The sequence below is a fragment of the Artemia sp. Qi Xiang Cuo genome, chromosome 5 (genome assembly GCF_049724085.1).
Source record: "Artemia sp. Qi Xiang Cuo chromosome 5, ASM4972408v1, whole genome shotgun sequence".
Lineage (NCBI taxonomy): Eukaryota > Metazoa > Arthropoda > Branchiopoda > Anostraca > Artemiidae > Artemia > Artemia sp. Qi Xiang Cuo.
Genome location: NC_142798.1, coordinates 21,293,117 through 21,310,532, shown reverse-complemented (window position 1 = coordinate 21,310,532; position 17,416 = coordinate 21,293,117). Strand labels below are relative to the sequence as shown.

Genomic DNA, 17,416 nt, shown 5'->3' with positions numbered 1-17,416 from the left:
TCATTCACCGATAGTATGTGATAACAGCAACAATGCGCATTATTTCAAACTACAAACTGGTTTCAAGTGATAAAATACAATATGAACAAATAATCAAAAAACTTAAATTATATTTATCGTTTTAGAACGAACTTGTTTTTCTAAGTTCTTAATACATTTGTATTGCTCAACAATTCATTTTCTATATATTTATTCTTTACGTAATTCTAGTTCATGGAAGTACACAGATCTAGTAACGGTACAGGATACCATGGTACACCGTAATTAGTCGCTAGCGACCCCACAGACAATATGATAACGAGAATTCCAAAGGAATCTCCGAGGAAAAATTCAACTATTTTGGAATAAAATTCTAACTATTTATACCCTGCTTTATAGAAAGACCAGCACTGTCTTCAGTAAGCCTTTAAGGTATCGACTAGGTCAAAGTTTTACTTTTTATATACACGGTGAATTTGTTGTCGTATCGGACAATTTGTTAAGCCAGGTTTGAGTTTTGAGTACGCAAGGGTTTGAGTTTACGGTTTTAGTGTTTAGGTACTTGCTAACGCTACTGGTGAATTCATTTTCTCTAGTTTTTTAGGGGGGGGGGGGTCTTAACTTGTTTGGAATTGCTTTGTTCCTTTAGTCTGAGGAGTTTTTTTTTTCATTTTATTGATGTTACCTCTGTGTAGCATTTATTATGAAAGATAATATGAGAGCTGCAAACAAACAGCAAAAAAACAGGAAAATTGATGCAGGAAAACAGGAAAATTGGTTGCATTTCTGAAAACAAATCTGCTATATTTCTTTTTATCTTTATTTACCTTTGCTTTACATTGGGCCAAATCTAAAACGACCAGTTATGCAAAAAGGGCAAATTAGGAATATTTGTGTACACAATAAAATAAAAGTTCAAAATAGGGATAAAATCCTTTTTAATAGACAGTGTATAGACATTCACAAAAATACCATATATTTCGGTCACATATACAGTGACCGTCATCTACTGCTGACTGCTTAGTTTTATTAGTTTTACTGATGACTGTCAGCTGTATGTGTGACCGAAATATCTGGTATTTTTTGTGAATTTCTATACACTGTCTATTAAAAAGGATTTTATCCCTATTTTGAACTTTTATTTTATCGTCATGGAAAGGCAGTGGGGTCTCCGAAATTATCTACATCATATTTGTATACACTTTTCAAACTAACTTATGTTTTGGACGCTAGCATAGTCCTAACTGCTGTATTTTAATATATTTAAAAACCAAAGAATGTCCCTATATTTAGACATCTTCAGGCTGACGTTGTAATAAATATATATGAAACTTGTTTTGCATCTATCTAGCTCTACCAGGCAACACTGCGCTGTCAGTGGCACTGATAGTTTTTTTTAATTACCATTTAAACCACGTCAATACTCTAATTATTCCTATCTTATCAGTTTTGCACACTTTGATTCATTGCCGTCAACTGTTATTTGGAAGTGTACAATAAACCTTCAAAATGACGGTTAAAATATGTATTGAACTTTTATCTTCTTGGCAATTTTGATAGAAAAGTTGAATATCAGAGGGCTTTTTACCCGCTCCGTTCATCCTGTGGTGTCAATTAATGAAAAATCAGGGGGAGGGGGAACAAAATATAATTTCGAAATCTAGGGGCAGCAGGCAATTTTGTTAAAAAAAAGTAAAATACAAAAGAAAGATTTTTCAATGAAATTACACTCAAAAAGGCATTTCTGAGAATCTATTGGGGGGGGGGGGGTATTTTTGCCTTCTGATACTCCCCGTAATTGATGTCACTGCATTCATCTCGTTAAGTGGCTGATACCATCATTTCCAAAACCCAAAAAATGTCTATGCGTTTTTTTTGTTAAATTGTCCTTTGGTAATAATTTGACTAAATTATATATTTTGGATCTCATTACTCCTTTCCCTTACATAAGAGCTGCAATACAGTATAAAAACCACATTTTAACCTTTTTTTATTTTTTAGAGAATTTTTGTCTTGCTTTTCATAATTGCCGTTTAAATTTATTTATTTATTATGAAGCTTACTTGATCACTTTCAACGTGATACCTTAAACTAGGTGTCCTTTTCCCAGACCACACTGCCTTTCTATGACGAACAAATAAAATGTTCAAGTGGGGATACGGCCATTTGTTTAGACGGTGAAAACAGTTGCAAAAGTCTAGATATTTCAGTCATATAAACAGCGATCCTCATCAGGAGTAATGCTAAAGTATTAAAGTTAACATATTTATACAAAACAAAATAATTAACCTTCTGCTCATTCACTAGATTTTTTTCTCCGAGAGTTCAATAAACAGGGTTCATTCAAAGTCTTGAGATACAAATTTTCTTCTTTAATCTTGCCTAAATGTAAAGTGAATTTCCAATGAAGGTGGCAAAGTCTTCTCTTTCTTCCAATTGCAAAAGAAATGTTGAATTTATAATACTTGATTGGTCTCAGCTCCCCATATATAAGACACATTTTCGACGTTATACCTTAAATTAGGTATCCCTTTCCCAGACCATACAGCCTTTCTATGACGAACAAATAAAATGTTCGAAAGGGGATCAGTCCATTTATTTAGATAGTGAAAACAGGTACAAAAGTCTAGGTATTTCGATCACATATACAGCGATCGTCAACAGTAGCAATACTTGATCACTAATATACCTTATCGCTTGATCACGTTGCTTGATCGCTTGATCACCAACACATAAATGAAATTGTGAAATGGTAAAAATAAGTAAAACCCCAATGGAATGAACCCAAGAGTCAAAAGTTAAGTGCAAATCAGGAGAAAAGTATTACACATAATACTTCATATTTTACTATATTATTTAATACTACATATTTTTATAAATTTTTGACACATTTTTGCGTGGATCTTATTTAGGGAATATATAGGACTTTTGGAGGAAACTAAGGGAAAAAGCAGAAGTTTCAAGCTGAATATTACAAAGTTCAAGACAAATTTTGAGGATAAGCCAAATGCTTGTCATAAAAGAAGAAAAGGAACGCAATAAAAGCTCACAAAACTGATGGGGAAGGTTCAGACATATATACACAGTGGGGGGTTTTGACCCCTTACCCTCCGTCTAACTTCTGATTTCTTCTATGCTTCATAATTTGGCTTGATATAATTCGTCTATTTTAGATTTCTCTTTAGTTTGCCATTGTTACCTACAAAAATTCTTAATTTCAAGGTCAGACCAAGAAAACTTCTACTAAATGTACCAATTTCAAATTTCGTTTATTTTCTGTTAAAAAGGTCATTGATTCTTATTCATTTTCTATTTTTTTCTTGGGATGATCTCGTCAAATGAGTGATCATAGAATACCGTAAAAGAGCTCCCTCGAACGAAAAATTTCAAGTTCAATTGCCTTTTAAGGAGCAAAAGATGATGCACCGTAACAGAGTACCGATTTCTGAAATTTTGTCCCTCAAAACAAAAATTGTAGCCTAAGAAAGGCCAACATGCAATCAAATGAAAATTTTTAGATAGCCAGTTGGTTCAAAACATCAAAAATCTGTATATAACTTCCCACTTTCAGAAGCAATTTGTCCCTAATTTGTTAGAAGTGTTTGTCCCTAAACTTATTTGTCCATACAAATGAACCGAAATTGTAAATCGCGTATACGGCAACAGTGACGGTTATACATTATTGGATGTTTTTGCATCAACCATTAGGAAGGATATGGAGGTGTGGAGGCGTTCGCAGCAGGTTTCCAAAGCATCGTGAGGTGCGCCCGGCTGCTTGGGTCAAAAACCGAGACTTCTTAGTGAGCCGCAGCAACTTCTCGTTGTTGACGAAGTCGAACCATCGCAGACCTTCGATCATCCTCAAGCTCTGACTGAAACACGTCAACATTTTTAAGAGTGGCGGTGCCACATCTCAGCTCCGTAAAGCATCACAAAGCTAACGAGTGCCCCGTCATATATATGATCATTTCCGTTTGCTTTAAGGTTTAACATTGCTCTCTACTTTCGTTTGAAATAGCTTGTTTTTTTACGAATATAATACCTATTATAACTTAATTACAGGACTTGTTGCAATATATTGTGGAATATTCTCAAGACTATCTTTGCAGGTTGTTAATTTACTTTTGATTGTCCTGTGTATCATTGATTTTGCCTGGGCTGTGGACAGCGAGAGTGCTGGCAGACTTCCGATTTTCCCTGCTGATATCTACTCACCTTTGATAAAATGTGCAACTCTGGTAAGAAATGCCCAAAGAAGACATATTCTATTTTATTTTTACATGCTTAACCGTCTTTTTCTCATAAGGGCAACGAAGACAAAAGCGTTAAATGCTATTAATAAATCTTGTTAGCCAACGTTATTGCTTTTAATAAATACAAAAAAAAGAAACAAATAAAAAAACGGGGACAAATTAGATTAAAAAATATCTCCTTCCATGAAAAATAATGTGCAAGTTTAAAATTAAAACCAGCAAAAATTAGCTTAATTAAGATGTCAAACCCAAAAAGAGGAGAAATTATTTTGAAGGAGGAAATGAAAGCTTTCAAAGATAAATTAAAAAGACAAATGAAGTCGAATCTTAAATAGGTATAAACTGCCACAAATCTAGAGTGCATTACTTTTACCTGCCTTTTTGAGACAAACTTCCAAGTCGGAGATTGTTTTAGATTTTTAGGAGCATTTACGTTTTTACCTGCATTTTTGCGATCTATTTCAGACCTTGAAAATTCTTTCGAGAGGTAGGGGAGTTGAACCAGGTAGCCCTCTTATCAGTTTTACTTTTATATCCCTGGCCCCCTTTTCCTCCTACGGTCAACGAAGCCAAAAGTCTTCTAGTGCACTATATTACGTCTTCTAACACGGTTTTTTCCCCGGTCGTCTTTTTGTTTCTTTTTGGAATCCCAGCCTTTTAGTTGAGTATTGTTTTGTTGTTGTCAGCAACTTTTGCTTTTAAGGATTCTTTTGTAAGTAAAAGTATAACGAAGTAATTATTTTTCTCATAATAGCCTGATTTTTCAAGGTGTCGCAAATAAATCCCACTCTGACCTCTCCCTGCTTATAATGCTTTGCATTGTTCTTCAGTAATGGAAAACACCTTACACCATAAAAATGAGTATTTAGTCGTAAACCAAGAATTTTTTATTTTCTGTTTTGCCTGATTTTCGCAGAAAATTGGAAAATCTCTTAGTTTTTCAATTTAAAGGATTGTTTCATAAAGCTGTAATCGTGGTGTAGTCACTAGGAAACTGTAAGGCTCTCGTATTTACGAATACTTATTACAAAGATACGAAAAACCTATATTAATTTAATGATTATAGCTGCAATACAGCTACAAAAGAAATACCGAAGCAACTATAAAACTGGAAGCTTACAAAACTTGTAGCATCCAGAGGAAAAGAATTTTATTTTGTTTTAAAATAACGCCCTTCTAAAATTATGAGCTTCTTACTCGGAAAGTTTCTAAAGTAACGCGAGAATAGCATTTTTTCCTTTCGTTTTTTTTTTGAAAAGGAAATACTTCGCTTTGGTAAACAACGACAGCTTTTAATTGCCAATTTTTAAATATCGTTATTTGACATTGTTATTGTTTTTGATATTGACACTAATTGAGCTTGTCGTTTAAAGAAAGAATTCCACAAAAATTGAAGACTAAACTTATAGGGCTCTCCATCTCGTGGGGTTCTCCATCTCGATATAAAAAACTGTTATCCTGAAAGTGAATAATGATTATCCAAGAAAAGGTTAACCATGCCACGAAGTTGACAAACAAACTCTGATAGCCGTTCTCTGCTATTTTTGAGATTCCGCCAGGTATACGAGACCTTGCATGACATGAATCTGTTAAAGACAATGGTAGCAAATAATTCCAAATATTTAATGTATATTTTAAAGTTTTTGTCAGCCCGTGTTTTGGTTTTCTTGTCATGGATTTCGTTCGTATCGGAACTAATCAATTGTAATTTTTAGTTACATGCTCAATTAACTTTTGTGTTCCATAGAATTTGTCGTAACCAACATAACAGCGTTGACTTGATAAAGAACAGTAACTCACATAGCTTGTTTTTGTATTTTTCTTCGGTCTCATCATATAGAACAAAAGATCTTAGAAAGTTAAGGGAGGGTTTATTTGATTTAAAATTAAATATTTAGTGTTTTTTTGAATAGCCGAAACAAAGTGGAGGATGATCGACTGCCATTTAAGCCAGCTTAGCTCAGCAAGATATCGCATTAAATTTACACGATTGCCATTTTAGTCTGAACATTCGAAAAGAACTTAAATCTGCTAAATTTTTATGGTTACACTCTTCTATGAAGGCAATGCTCTTCTTTAGGTAATCCATACCTGGCTCAAAGACTCAGTTATTGCGCATTACCCATTTTATATGGACTAGAAGCAGTGTCGTCTTTCTAGCACGATTAGACCTTGACGACAAGGTGGCGCAATGGATATAGGCAGTGTTCCTTGAGTGATATCAATTTACGCAAATTAGTAGGATTAATGCTCTTTTTGATCCCCCTGCCAAACAATTACCCATTGAGCCCATACGTTAAGACAGCCATGACCAATGGTTTTCCTTTTCTTTAAAAATTTTCGGATTAAAAATTTCATTTCAGATGAACTTTGTCCTTTCTTATCTTGTACTTGCTAATATATTACTAGACAAGTTTGGACATGTTTTTACGAGATTATTTTTGATGAGTAATGATGACTTGTTACTAGCACTTTTACGAATTCGAAACAATTTGAAGCAAAAGAGAAAAAAAACAAACAAATAATATCACCCTGTTTACTTTGAATTGTTCATTGAAATAAGGTTCATATGGCGAAACTAGCGGTTTGAGGGGAGGAGGAGGAGGGTCTAAGATAGATGCCGAGTTGGTGTTACTCCTTATGTATTCAACATTACTAAAACCAAAATAGTTATAGTTATATATGGACCAATTCATGTATAATAGAATTTCTTACCTAATATAAAAAAGGCTTTTGTATATAAGAAAAAGGGAGGGGGGGGGGGCTCGCTAAATTCCTGATGTCACTTCAAGGCGAAGACCTATCTTCATCCTTGAGTTTATGATGCCGTTTAAAAGTTTTCTGAACGTTAAAGAAGGAAGCTATATTTATCGTTTGAATTTCCTGAAAAGGCCAAAAATATCGACGTAGATCAGAAAGTTTTTTTTATTAAAAAGGATTGAAAAAATTGACACTATGAAAATTTTACTACTGATACCTGGCGCTCAAAAAACTGTTTGAGTTATTTAGTGAAACTGATCGATAATTATCTTCCTATGTAAGTTGAATATTCTCCCTTTTATTTCACTCTCCTTCAACTCTTTAGAGAAGGTCTTGCAGTTGCGACTAAGATTCTGGAATTTTATCTTTTTTCATTATCTTAGATTTGTTGATGTTTTGCCTGATAGATTTTTGTGATTGCCCAGTTTCATTTACTAATTCCTAGCACTTATACAACTTGTATTAAGTCAGAACTAAGAAGATACCAAAAACGCTGTGTCATTATGCTATGGATGAATTCTTTTTTTCATGTCAATAATTAATAAAATTTTAGTTATATTCGCCACTACAAAAGCACATGATTTTTCATAATGTAATGTAATCGGATTAACGACGCTTCTTTGACTACTAAGGTCCCTGTGTTGGCCCTGCAGTGTGTTGCGACAGCCAGGTTCGATATCTGGCTTCCGTATTACTAAGTTAAGGTGAAACCCACTGCGCCAACACAGAACTCAGTACATGATTTGTTCGTCCGAGCAGGGCTTTTTTAAATAGGACCATTTTTTTTTATTCAAACTTCTATTTCTTGGTAAATATTTAAATTTATGTATAGTATAATATGATCATGAAATAATTTCATATTGCTGTTTCATGGCTAAAATTCGGGTGTGTAATAAAATGGTGTTCTTTTACGAGATTATAATATAAACACAGCCCACATCGAGACACTGGTAAATATAGGAAGCCGTTGGTTTGTCAAACAGATATTGAAAATGATTACGTTAATTGATTTGTCAGTTGTTTTTTCATGATTCTTAAATCACCTCTAACTTGCTCATGGAACTGATATCTCATTGCAATTTATGGAGACCAATTGTCGTTACTGATTGACGGAGGAAGGAACAGACGGCAAGGAGGGTGTGTGGGTGGACAACGGCATGGAGTGGCGTCTTGAAGCGTTTAAACGAAAGTAAGCTTACCGACGCTGGCAAGAGCGAGCTAAAAGACAAAGATAATGCCAGTGGTAATAATAATGGTACGAAGTGTAAAATGATGACAGTAATATCGGTGATGACAGTTAAATTGTTCATGTTAGTGGCATTGACGGCAGCGTCAATGATGATATGGATAACGGTAATATTCACGATTTAAGAGACACTGATTTTGAAGAGGGTTGTTCCGGGGGTCATTACATTCAAATTCATCTTCAGTATTGTCGTTGTCTTCCATGTTGTTATTCTGAAATATCGCCGATGTTTTCTAAACTGTCGCTGGTATCGTTGTCAGCATTTTTGTCGTCATCATTATCGAACCTCACCATCAAAAATTGCCATCCTCATCATTGTCTCCTCATCAGCGTGAAGACCAGCGATGTATCTCGAAGTCCGCTATTAAAGCACAACCACTCGAAAATTGGAATTTTTGCCCTAGAGGCCAGAAGAAAGATTGTCGGTCAGTGTTAAAAAAGGACGTAGAACCGCTTGGAGGCCTCCACCTCTTCGGTAAGTATTGGACAGTGATTGGCCGTACCAGGCCGAAGCCGTTGACCATGACCGTGCCTCAGAGGAATTCTGCTGGTGAAATTATGAATGCCGGTCAAGGCGGGGCAGCGTCTATTTCTCGTCAAAAGTAAGTAAGTGCTTTTTCCGTGGCCAGTTGCACCATGACGGGTTGTTCAGTAACAGGGTTTTGCACTGCGTACGTATTTGTTTTTTTTCCCAGGGGCGATCGTATTGACCCAGTGGTCGTAGAATATCATGGGATGGCTCATTGGAACGGAAATTAAAAGTTCTAGTGCCCTTTTTAAGTGACCAAAAAAATTGAGGGCAACTAGGCCCCCTCCCACGCTCATATTTTTCTCATAGTCACCCGATCAAGATTTTGGGATAGCCATTTTGTTCAGCATGGTCGAAAATATGATAACTATGTCTTTGAGGATGACTTAATCCCCTGAAGTCCCCAGGGGAAGGGCTGCAAGTTATGAACTTTGCCCAATGTTTACATATTGTGTTGGTTATGGGGAAGTATACTGACTTTTTCTGGGGGGATTTTTTATGGTAGTGGGGGGTGGATCAGGGGGTATGTGGGAGGATCTTTCCATGGAGGAAGTTTTCATGGGGGAAGGGACATTGTTATGAAGGGGGCGCCGAATTTCCCAGCATTATTTAAAGAAAAGATCAGAAATTATATAAAAAAAACAAGTTCTTCAACTGAAAGTAAGGAGCAACATCAAAACTTAAAACGACAGAAAACATTACATATATCATTGGGTTCACCCCCTAGTTAATACCCCGCTCTTTAAGCCAAAGATTTTTTAGTACTTTCCCAAGAGCTATTTATTCTAATTAGCGGAATTTGTGACTAAGGGGCAATTTTTAAAGAATTGGAACAAAATTCGAACTTTAGCTTAAAGAGCAAGGTATCGACTAGGGGGCGAACCCTCTAATATACGTATTAAAAATATATGAATATAGATGTTCGTTACATAAGTTAATTCGTAAGTTACGTATATTTATTACTAATAAAAACGTTCGTAAATAAAATTAAACAAGTTTTGAGAAAGCTATTTAACCAAATAAAAGTAAAATTAATATTCAAATTTTGTTTTAATTATTCATGTACGGTAAGCTAAAATCAAAACCTCTATTAATTTAAAAACGTTCAAAAATTAAATAAAAAAGAACAAGTTTTTTTAACTAAAAACGAACTTAAACGAAACTTAAAACGAACAGAAATTATTCCGTTTATGAAGGGGGCTGTCCCCTCCTCAACGCATCACTCTTTACGCTAACGTTTGACTCTTTGTCACAACTCTCCTATTTTTAAACTTTAGCGCAACGAGCGAGACGTTGAGGAGGGGGCAGCCCCTTTCATATACGGAATAATTTCTGTTCGTTTTAAGTTTTAACGTCGTTCCTTACTTTCAGTTAAAAAAACTTGTTTTTTTTTATTTAATAAGAGTCAGAACTTAAGATTCTGATTCAAAGATATATAATGACCCTACAAATATTTCATAAGAAGTCAGTCAGTCAGTCTAGGCTGTGCCTCTTTAAAAAATTCAATTATATTTTTGAGTCATTATTAGACGGGTAATATTGTAAATTGTTTTCATCTGCTTCAATAGGTACTCTCCCTTGTTCTACTCATAGTAGGGAAGCGACGAGGCATAAGATCTTCTGGAGTTCTATTTATTTTCTGGCTTCTTCTCTCTATATGTGGTGCAGTTACATATCGTACTCAAATTATGAGAGCCACCGATCCGGTAAGTTTATTTTTGATTTTTATATTTGAATGTATTTAACTTTTTTGTAGTAACCTTTAAAATGTGATTTTCTTTGTTATCTCTTGCTAATGTGGCAGTAAAGTTGCTAGATCATATTACTTTTAGGATATGTGTGTTGAACAGGCTTGGACCCTTTTAGATATTTGGTGGTTCCCTTCGGAGATTCTATAGTATTGTCAGTTTATAGTTGAAGAAAAAGCCATGCTCAATTAGAAGATGCCTCAAAGTTTTAGGCCCTCTCGCCTCATGGAACTCAGAAGAAAATATCAAGTGTAGTCCTTTTTTGTCACTTTCTCGAATGCTAGCTAGAAAATATTCGCAATGGTTACCCGTTGACGTATTATTTAATTTTAAAGGGTTTGTCTCACCCCCTTTACGCAATCAAGCATCAATATTAAAAATTCTTAAATTAAGAATTTTAAATACTGAAAAAATTTGATAGAACCCCTTAACTAAAATTTTAACGGTAGTACAGTTTTATTTTTCTATTGTGATTCCACACGATCTTGCTTCATTTGGTGGCACCTATCGGTACAACTGTTGGAACCAAATATATAAATATCAGGTTGCATGAATGTGTATGATATAGTGTTACATATATTCTAAATCGTTCAAATTCTACATGTACTTCTTCACAGTTACACATTAAATTATTATTTTGTTTTCTGGTTAGCCAATCTGAGCTCTGATCAAATAACTGTGTATTACTCATGTGATTAATTGTAAACGGTTTTTGTCTAGTCCATTTGCAATAGTATGTTACCATTTTCTTGCCTCGAATATCGTTCCCGGCCTTTTTACTTTGAACAAATAATCAGATTGAATTTCTCTGGCAAAGCTTTCGACTTTTTCTGTCACATTCATTAACTATAGAAGTTTTTTTTTTATTCTTAGAAATGACTTTGCTAGTTTGTTTTACAAATAAGAGACACAAACTCTTGAGAAAATTATTACTATATAGAAATAGTTAGAACTTTTTTTGACAAAGAACAATATTCATTATATATATATAATACACACACACACATATATATATATATATATATATATATATATATATATATATATATATATATATATATATATATATATATATATATATATATATATATCTCTCTCTCTCTCTCTCTCTCTCTCTCTCTCTCTATATATATATATATATATATATATATATATATATATATATATATATATATATTTTTTTTTTTTTATATTTTTATATATTTTTTTTTTTTTTTTTTTTTTTTTATATATATATATATATATATATTTATATATATATATATATATATATATATATATATATATATATATATATATATATATGTATATATATATATATATATATATATATATATATATATATATATATATATATATATATATATATATATATATATATATATATATATATATATATATAATGGGATGTTGTCATTTCTCCTATGAACCGTATTAATCGATTCCTATTAATTCTATGAAATTTTGTTGTCTAATGAAGGTTAAGCCCTGTCGAATTTTCTATTATGGTTTATGTTTTTTAAAACAATTAAGAAGTAACAGGGATGTAATTATTTGACAATCGAAAACATTGTTGTACGTATATTCATATCTTTCAGGTTGGGAAGAAAGGGTAGTATTAGAGTATATTTTCTTGTGGGGATGGTCCAGGAAATACACGAAATATAATGTATCTCTTAGTAACAGTTTTCTAGGAGTAGGGGGCTGAGAGATCTGAGGGGACCCCCACCCCTGTGGCTGCAAATATCGTTAAGAACAGATTTTACACGAACTTATTAATCGAACACGACAAATCTTGCGTTGTATATAATGTTTCCTGATTTTTTTTTTTGTAGGTCGAGTCGGTGAACACGTTCACGTTCACAACCTATATGATTTACTACCCACTTGTTATTTTCATGTTGTTTCTCAACTGTTTCTCTGACGCCCCGCCTTCTTACGAGGCCAGTGAACTCAAATCAGAGGTAAGATTCTCCTCATTATTGGCGAAAGATACTAGAAAACAAAACCACAGTTAGTTTTAAAGCGAATTAAAACTAAATTTTAAGCTAGTATAACTGTATGACATCTTTCGATGGTATGCAGGCCTAGGCCTTAGGCCACGTGTTTAGGTCAAGTGTGGCCTTAGGCCACACTTGACCCACTAGCACTCACATTACAGCCAGGAAAGCTTTTTGAAAAGAGTGTATAGTGAAATAAATATAATTGTTTCTTATAATTTAGGAATAAATACATGCATGAGCTCGATGAATGGTGATTATCATCAGCTGATAAATGCTCATCTATGATTAGTTGATTTTTTTGGTATCAGTTTAGTGGTTGCTCACTTCAAAAGGAATTATGCTAAACAAATAAAACAGTACTATTTGTTTCCTTATAATTTCAAAAAATGACGGTCGATTTTCTAACGTACACCCCACCCCCCTCTGATAGTCTCATATATATATATATATATATATATATATATATATATATATATATATATATATATATATATATATATATATATATATATATATATATATATATATATATATATATATATATATATATATATATATATATATATATATATATATATATATATATATATATATATATATATATACATATATACATATATATATATATATATCTCATATCTCCCTGATAATATATTTTTCCGTTGGTCAAATCTCGTGGTAAACATGGGTTCTTTGTTAAAATGGGTTTCTGCACCCTAAACCTGATGATTTCCAGTTTCGCCTGTGATTGATTGCAATATTGGATAAAAGTTTTATTTGGGTTGATTTAAAAAAAAGGGATCAGAATGGAAGAAAACAGAATAATCTGACTAATAGAAACATTTTGCATATTATGAAGTGTGAATTTTTTTTTTTTTTTTTTTTTTTTTTTTTTTCTTCTTCTTCTTCTTCTTCCAAGGGCTATATCAGGGAAACTCAAAGTTGCTGGGATGCGTTGTCGGAATAGCGGCCATGATATTGTGAAACAGCATAAAATAAGGAATCTAATGGTATTAATTTTATTTGTTTAGTATATCCTTTTTAGGAGTGGTAAACTGACCCTAAACTGACGCCGTTTTTTTTTTTTTTTTTTTTTTTTTTTTTTTTTTTTTTTTTTTTTATCATAAGAGAACAGTGTTGAAGTAAAATGAACATCTATCATTCTTCTTGTCTTTTTCCTTCCTGTCGTGTCTTTTTCCTTTATATCTTCTTCTTTCCTGTCATCAAGGAGGCACGCTTGTGCCTCTTTAAAGAGGCGACCCACCACAATGTTAAGCGATTTCCGGTCCTAGCGGTCGCAGAGAGACAGCGGTAATCGTATTTTGTAGCCCAAGCTCCAACTAAGAAACATGCAAAATTTTACCCCCCTCCGAGTTTATCTTCATGGGTAAAAGGGGGCCGGAAGTTTCGACCCTCCGACCACAGCCCCCCTTTAACGTTGGCGACGGATCCGGGTGAATGAGGACTCATTCGAACCGGAATTTGACCTGTTAGGGCCTTTTGATATTTCCAGACCGAACAAATTATCCCCCGAATTTACATTTACGAAAAACCTCGTTTTCCTATAAGAGCCCATGTTAATTTTTTCCACCACAGCCCCCCTTTAACGTTGTCCGATCGGGCTGAAATTTAGAGGATAAGCTTTCCTGGGGCCTGAGAGCTCTTCCTCAAAATTTCAGCTCAATCCGATCACTCCTTCCCTGTTTTCCAAAAAACAAGTATAGCGACTTAAAGTTCATTTCTCTCTTTTTTTTTATCAGCCACGCCTACAGGTCACAGTTGGCAACGAATCCGGGTGAATGAGGACTCATTCGAAGCGGAATTTGACCTGTTAGGGCCTTTTGATATTTTCAGACCGAAAAAATTATCCCCCGAATTTACATTTACGAAAAACTTTCTTTTCCTATGAGAGCCCAGGTTAATTTTTCCCACCACAGCCCCCCTTTAACGTTGTCCAATCGGTCTGTAATTTAGAGGATTAGCTTTTCTGGGGCCTGAGAGCTTATCCTCAAAATTTCAGCTCAATCCAATCCTTCCTTCCCTATTTTCCAAAAACTAAATATCAAGTTTTGTGGGGGTTTGCTTGCGTCAAAAATAGATACAAGAGACTAAAATAATATAACAAGTGTCTCTGTAGTACAATGGTTGCTGTTCCTGACTGCTAGGCGGAAGATCCGGGTTCGATTCCCTGTCAGAGAAAATTTTTTATATACTGAATTTAAAGTTTAAAAAAGAAACTTAGTTTCTTTTTTAAATACAATCTATTAAATCCTTCGGCTCAACAGGCGTCTCCAGAAGAATATTACAGTCGGCCTTCAGGTTACAGGTAAGTCTCCACTGCTTTGATAACATGCCGTATACCCGCATGCTCGAAAAAAAGTTGAAAAAAAAAATCTTACTGTGCATTTGATTTGAGTATTCAGGAATTAAAAGCCTTAACACAATAATCTTCAAAAGCGGGGGGTTTGGGAGTCGGCAGACCCCCAACTTTGAATCCTGAAAAGATCAGCTAACAGTTAGTCAAGCAATAATAAGTATTAAACTGTACAAAAACGTGCAGAAATTATTTGAAAAAAACTACGTTTTCTAAAGAGTTAAAGAGGCTGAGTCACAAGTTTGAACCTTAAAATGTACAGGCATTAGAAGGTGCAGTTGGGGCTGCCGCCCCCAAACCCCCGCTTCCGTATATGAAAGGGGCTGTGCCCTCCTCAACGCCTCGCTCTTTACGCTAAAGTTTTTATTGTTTAAAAAAAAAGAGTTGTGAGAAAGTCAAACTAGTATATTCACGGATGGCCTGTATAAAAAAGCACACACCCGAATTTTTTGCTTTTTTTCACGCTAACAGGGATAGAAAAAGATAGCTAGCTGTATCTCTTTTTGTTCTCAATTCATGTTCAATTTTTTTTTAATTCACATATGCTATCTGCTTGGTAATGGGACATGGATGGACTTGGCGAAGGAATACTTGGGGGGGGGGGGGGTAGGTCTAGAAAACCGAAAAGACAGGTAAAACAAAGGAAATATAAATAAAAAATAAGGCAAGAAATATGGGGAAAGTAGAAAGGGATTTTTTGGGTGGGAATGAAGGGGCATCCTGTTTGTTTGTTTGTTGAATTTTTTTCTGTATGCAGGCTATCTTTTGGAAGACTGATTTATAAAACAGAACCTTTATACTCACTCAGAATCCTAAATAATTAGCTCATATACCTAACTCACTCAGAATCCTAACTCATTAACTCATATTCCTAACTCACTCAGACTAACTTTAGTACAATATATTTCAAAAGCGTTCCGGAATATCTATTTTGATCCCTTCTTTGGAGGAAATTTAATTGACGGTGTTTACAAAAAAAGGAAGAAAAATAGTGGAACTGCTTAATTTTTTAAGAAAGCTAAAAAATTTATAATAAACAATAAAAGTTAGAAAATCGATTGACAGTTTGCCAGTAACAAGTTTTGTACAGGAGCACTTGAAGTTGTATAAGATTCTATATAAGAAAGAGATTAGATTCAAGATTTTTGTTTCACACAAAAATAGACAAACACAAATAATTGAGTAAAGCTAACAGGGAGCTAAGCTCGAAAAGAAGGCTATCTATTATTACCATAATAAAGAGAGCAAAGTATACTAGTATATTCACGGATGGCCTGTATAAAAAAAGCACACACCCAAATTTTTTGCTTTTTTTCACGCTAACAGGGATAGAAAAAGATAGCTAGCTGTATCTCTTTTTGTTCTCAATTCATGTTCAATTTTTGTTAAATTCACATATGCTATCTGCTTGGTAATGGGACATGGATGGACTTGGCGAAGGAATACTTGGGGGGGGGGTAGGTCTAGAAAACCGAAAAGACAGGTAAAACAAAGGAAATATAAATAAAAAATAAGGCAAGAAATATGGGGAAAGTAGAAAGGGATTTTTTGGGTGGGAATGAAGGGGCATCCTGTTTGTTTGTTTGTTGAATTTTTTTTCTGTATGCAGGCTATCTTTTGGAAGACTGATTTATAAAACAGAACCTTTATACTCACTCAGAATCCTAAATAATTAGCTCATATACCTAACTCACTCAGAATCCTAACTCATTAACTCATATTCCTAACTCACTCAGAATCCTAACACATTAACTCATATTCCTAACTTTCTCAGAATCCTAACTCATTAACTCATATTCCTAACTCACTCAGAATCCTAACTCGTTGACTCATATTCCTAAATCACTCAGAATCCTAACTCATTAACTCATATTCCCAACCCACTCAGAATCCTAACTCATTAACTCATATTCCTAACTCACTCAGAATCCTAACTCATCAACTCATATTCTGAACTCACTCAACATCCTAACTCATTAACTCATATTACAAAGTCATTAACCCGACTGACTCAGAATTATAACTCATTAACTCACATTCTTCACTCACTCATTAACTCACTGAATCATTTACGTTCTTGTATTGTTTTGTACAAAACAGTAGGATTGGGGCCTGGGCAGTGGGCCCAGGCTTGTACAGAGGAATCCATTTTGAGGGGGAGAGGTGCATCGTTCATATTGAATATTTACCATCATTCAATTAGTTTAGATATATGTTCCTTCTGCAAGTTTTGGCGTATTATTTTCTAAAGTCATACAGTTTCAATGTTTCAAAGTACGGATTTCAAGGTTTCAAATTTTGTTATCATTTGATTAGTTAGATTCAGTTTTGTCCATCTATCGAGTTCAGTTTTTGAAATTCACTAGTATTTTTTTAGATTGAAAAACAGGTCAAAAATTAGCTGAAAATCATTAAAAACAGGAATATTTTCCTATTTTAAAAGAAAGTTTAGATGAATTTTTTGAAAAAGTCTGAATAATATCAAAATTGTCTCTCGGTTAATTAATAGGTCTATAACTAAACG

At 34.0% G+C, this 17,416-nt stretch overlaps 1 protein-coding gene across 6 annotated transcripts in view; it reads left to right on the top strand.

Annotated features, from left to right (window-relative positions):
* Positions 1-17,416, top strand: part of MRP (Multidrug-Resistance like Protein 1) — a 175,237-nt gene that overhangs the window by 53,911 nt on the left and 103,910 nt on the right. For all 6 annotated transcript variants that reach the window (XM_089089429.1, XM_089089428.1, XM_089089427.1 and 3 more), the window contains exons 4-6: positions 4,089-4,217; positions 10,336-10,473; positions 12,351-12,479. In XM_089089429.1, the coding sequence (XP_088945555.1) occupies positions 4,089-4,217; positions 10,336-10,473; positions 12,351-12,479 (396 nt within the window). The remainder of the gene's footprint in view (positions 1-4,088; positions 4,218-10,335; positions 10,474-12,350; positions 12,480-17,416) is intronic.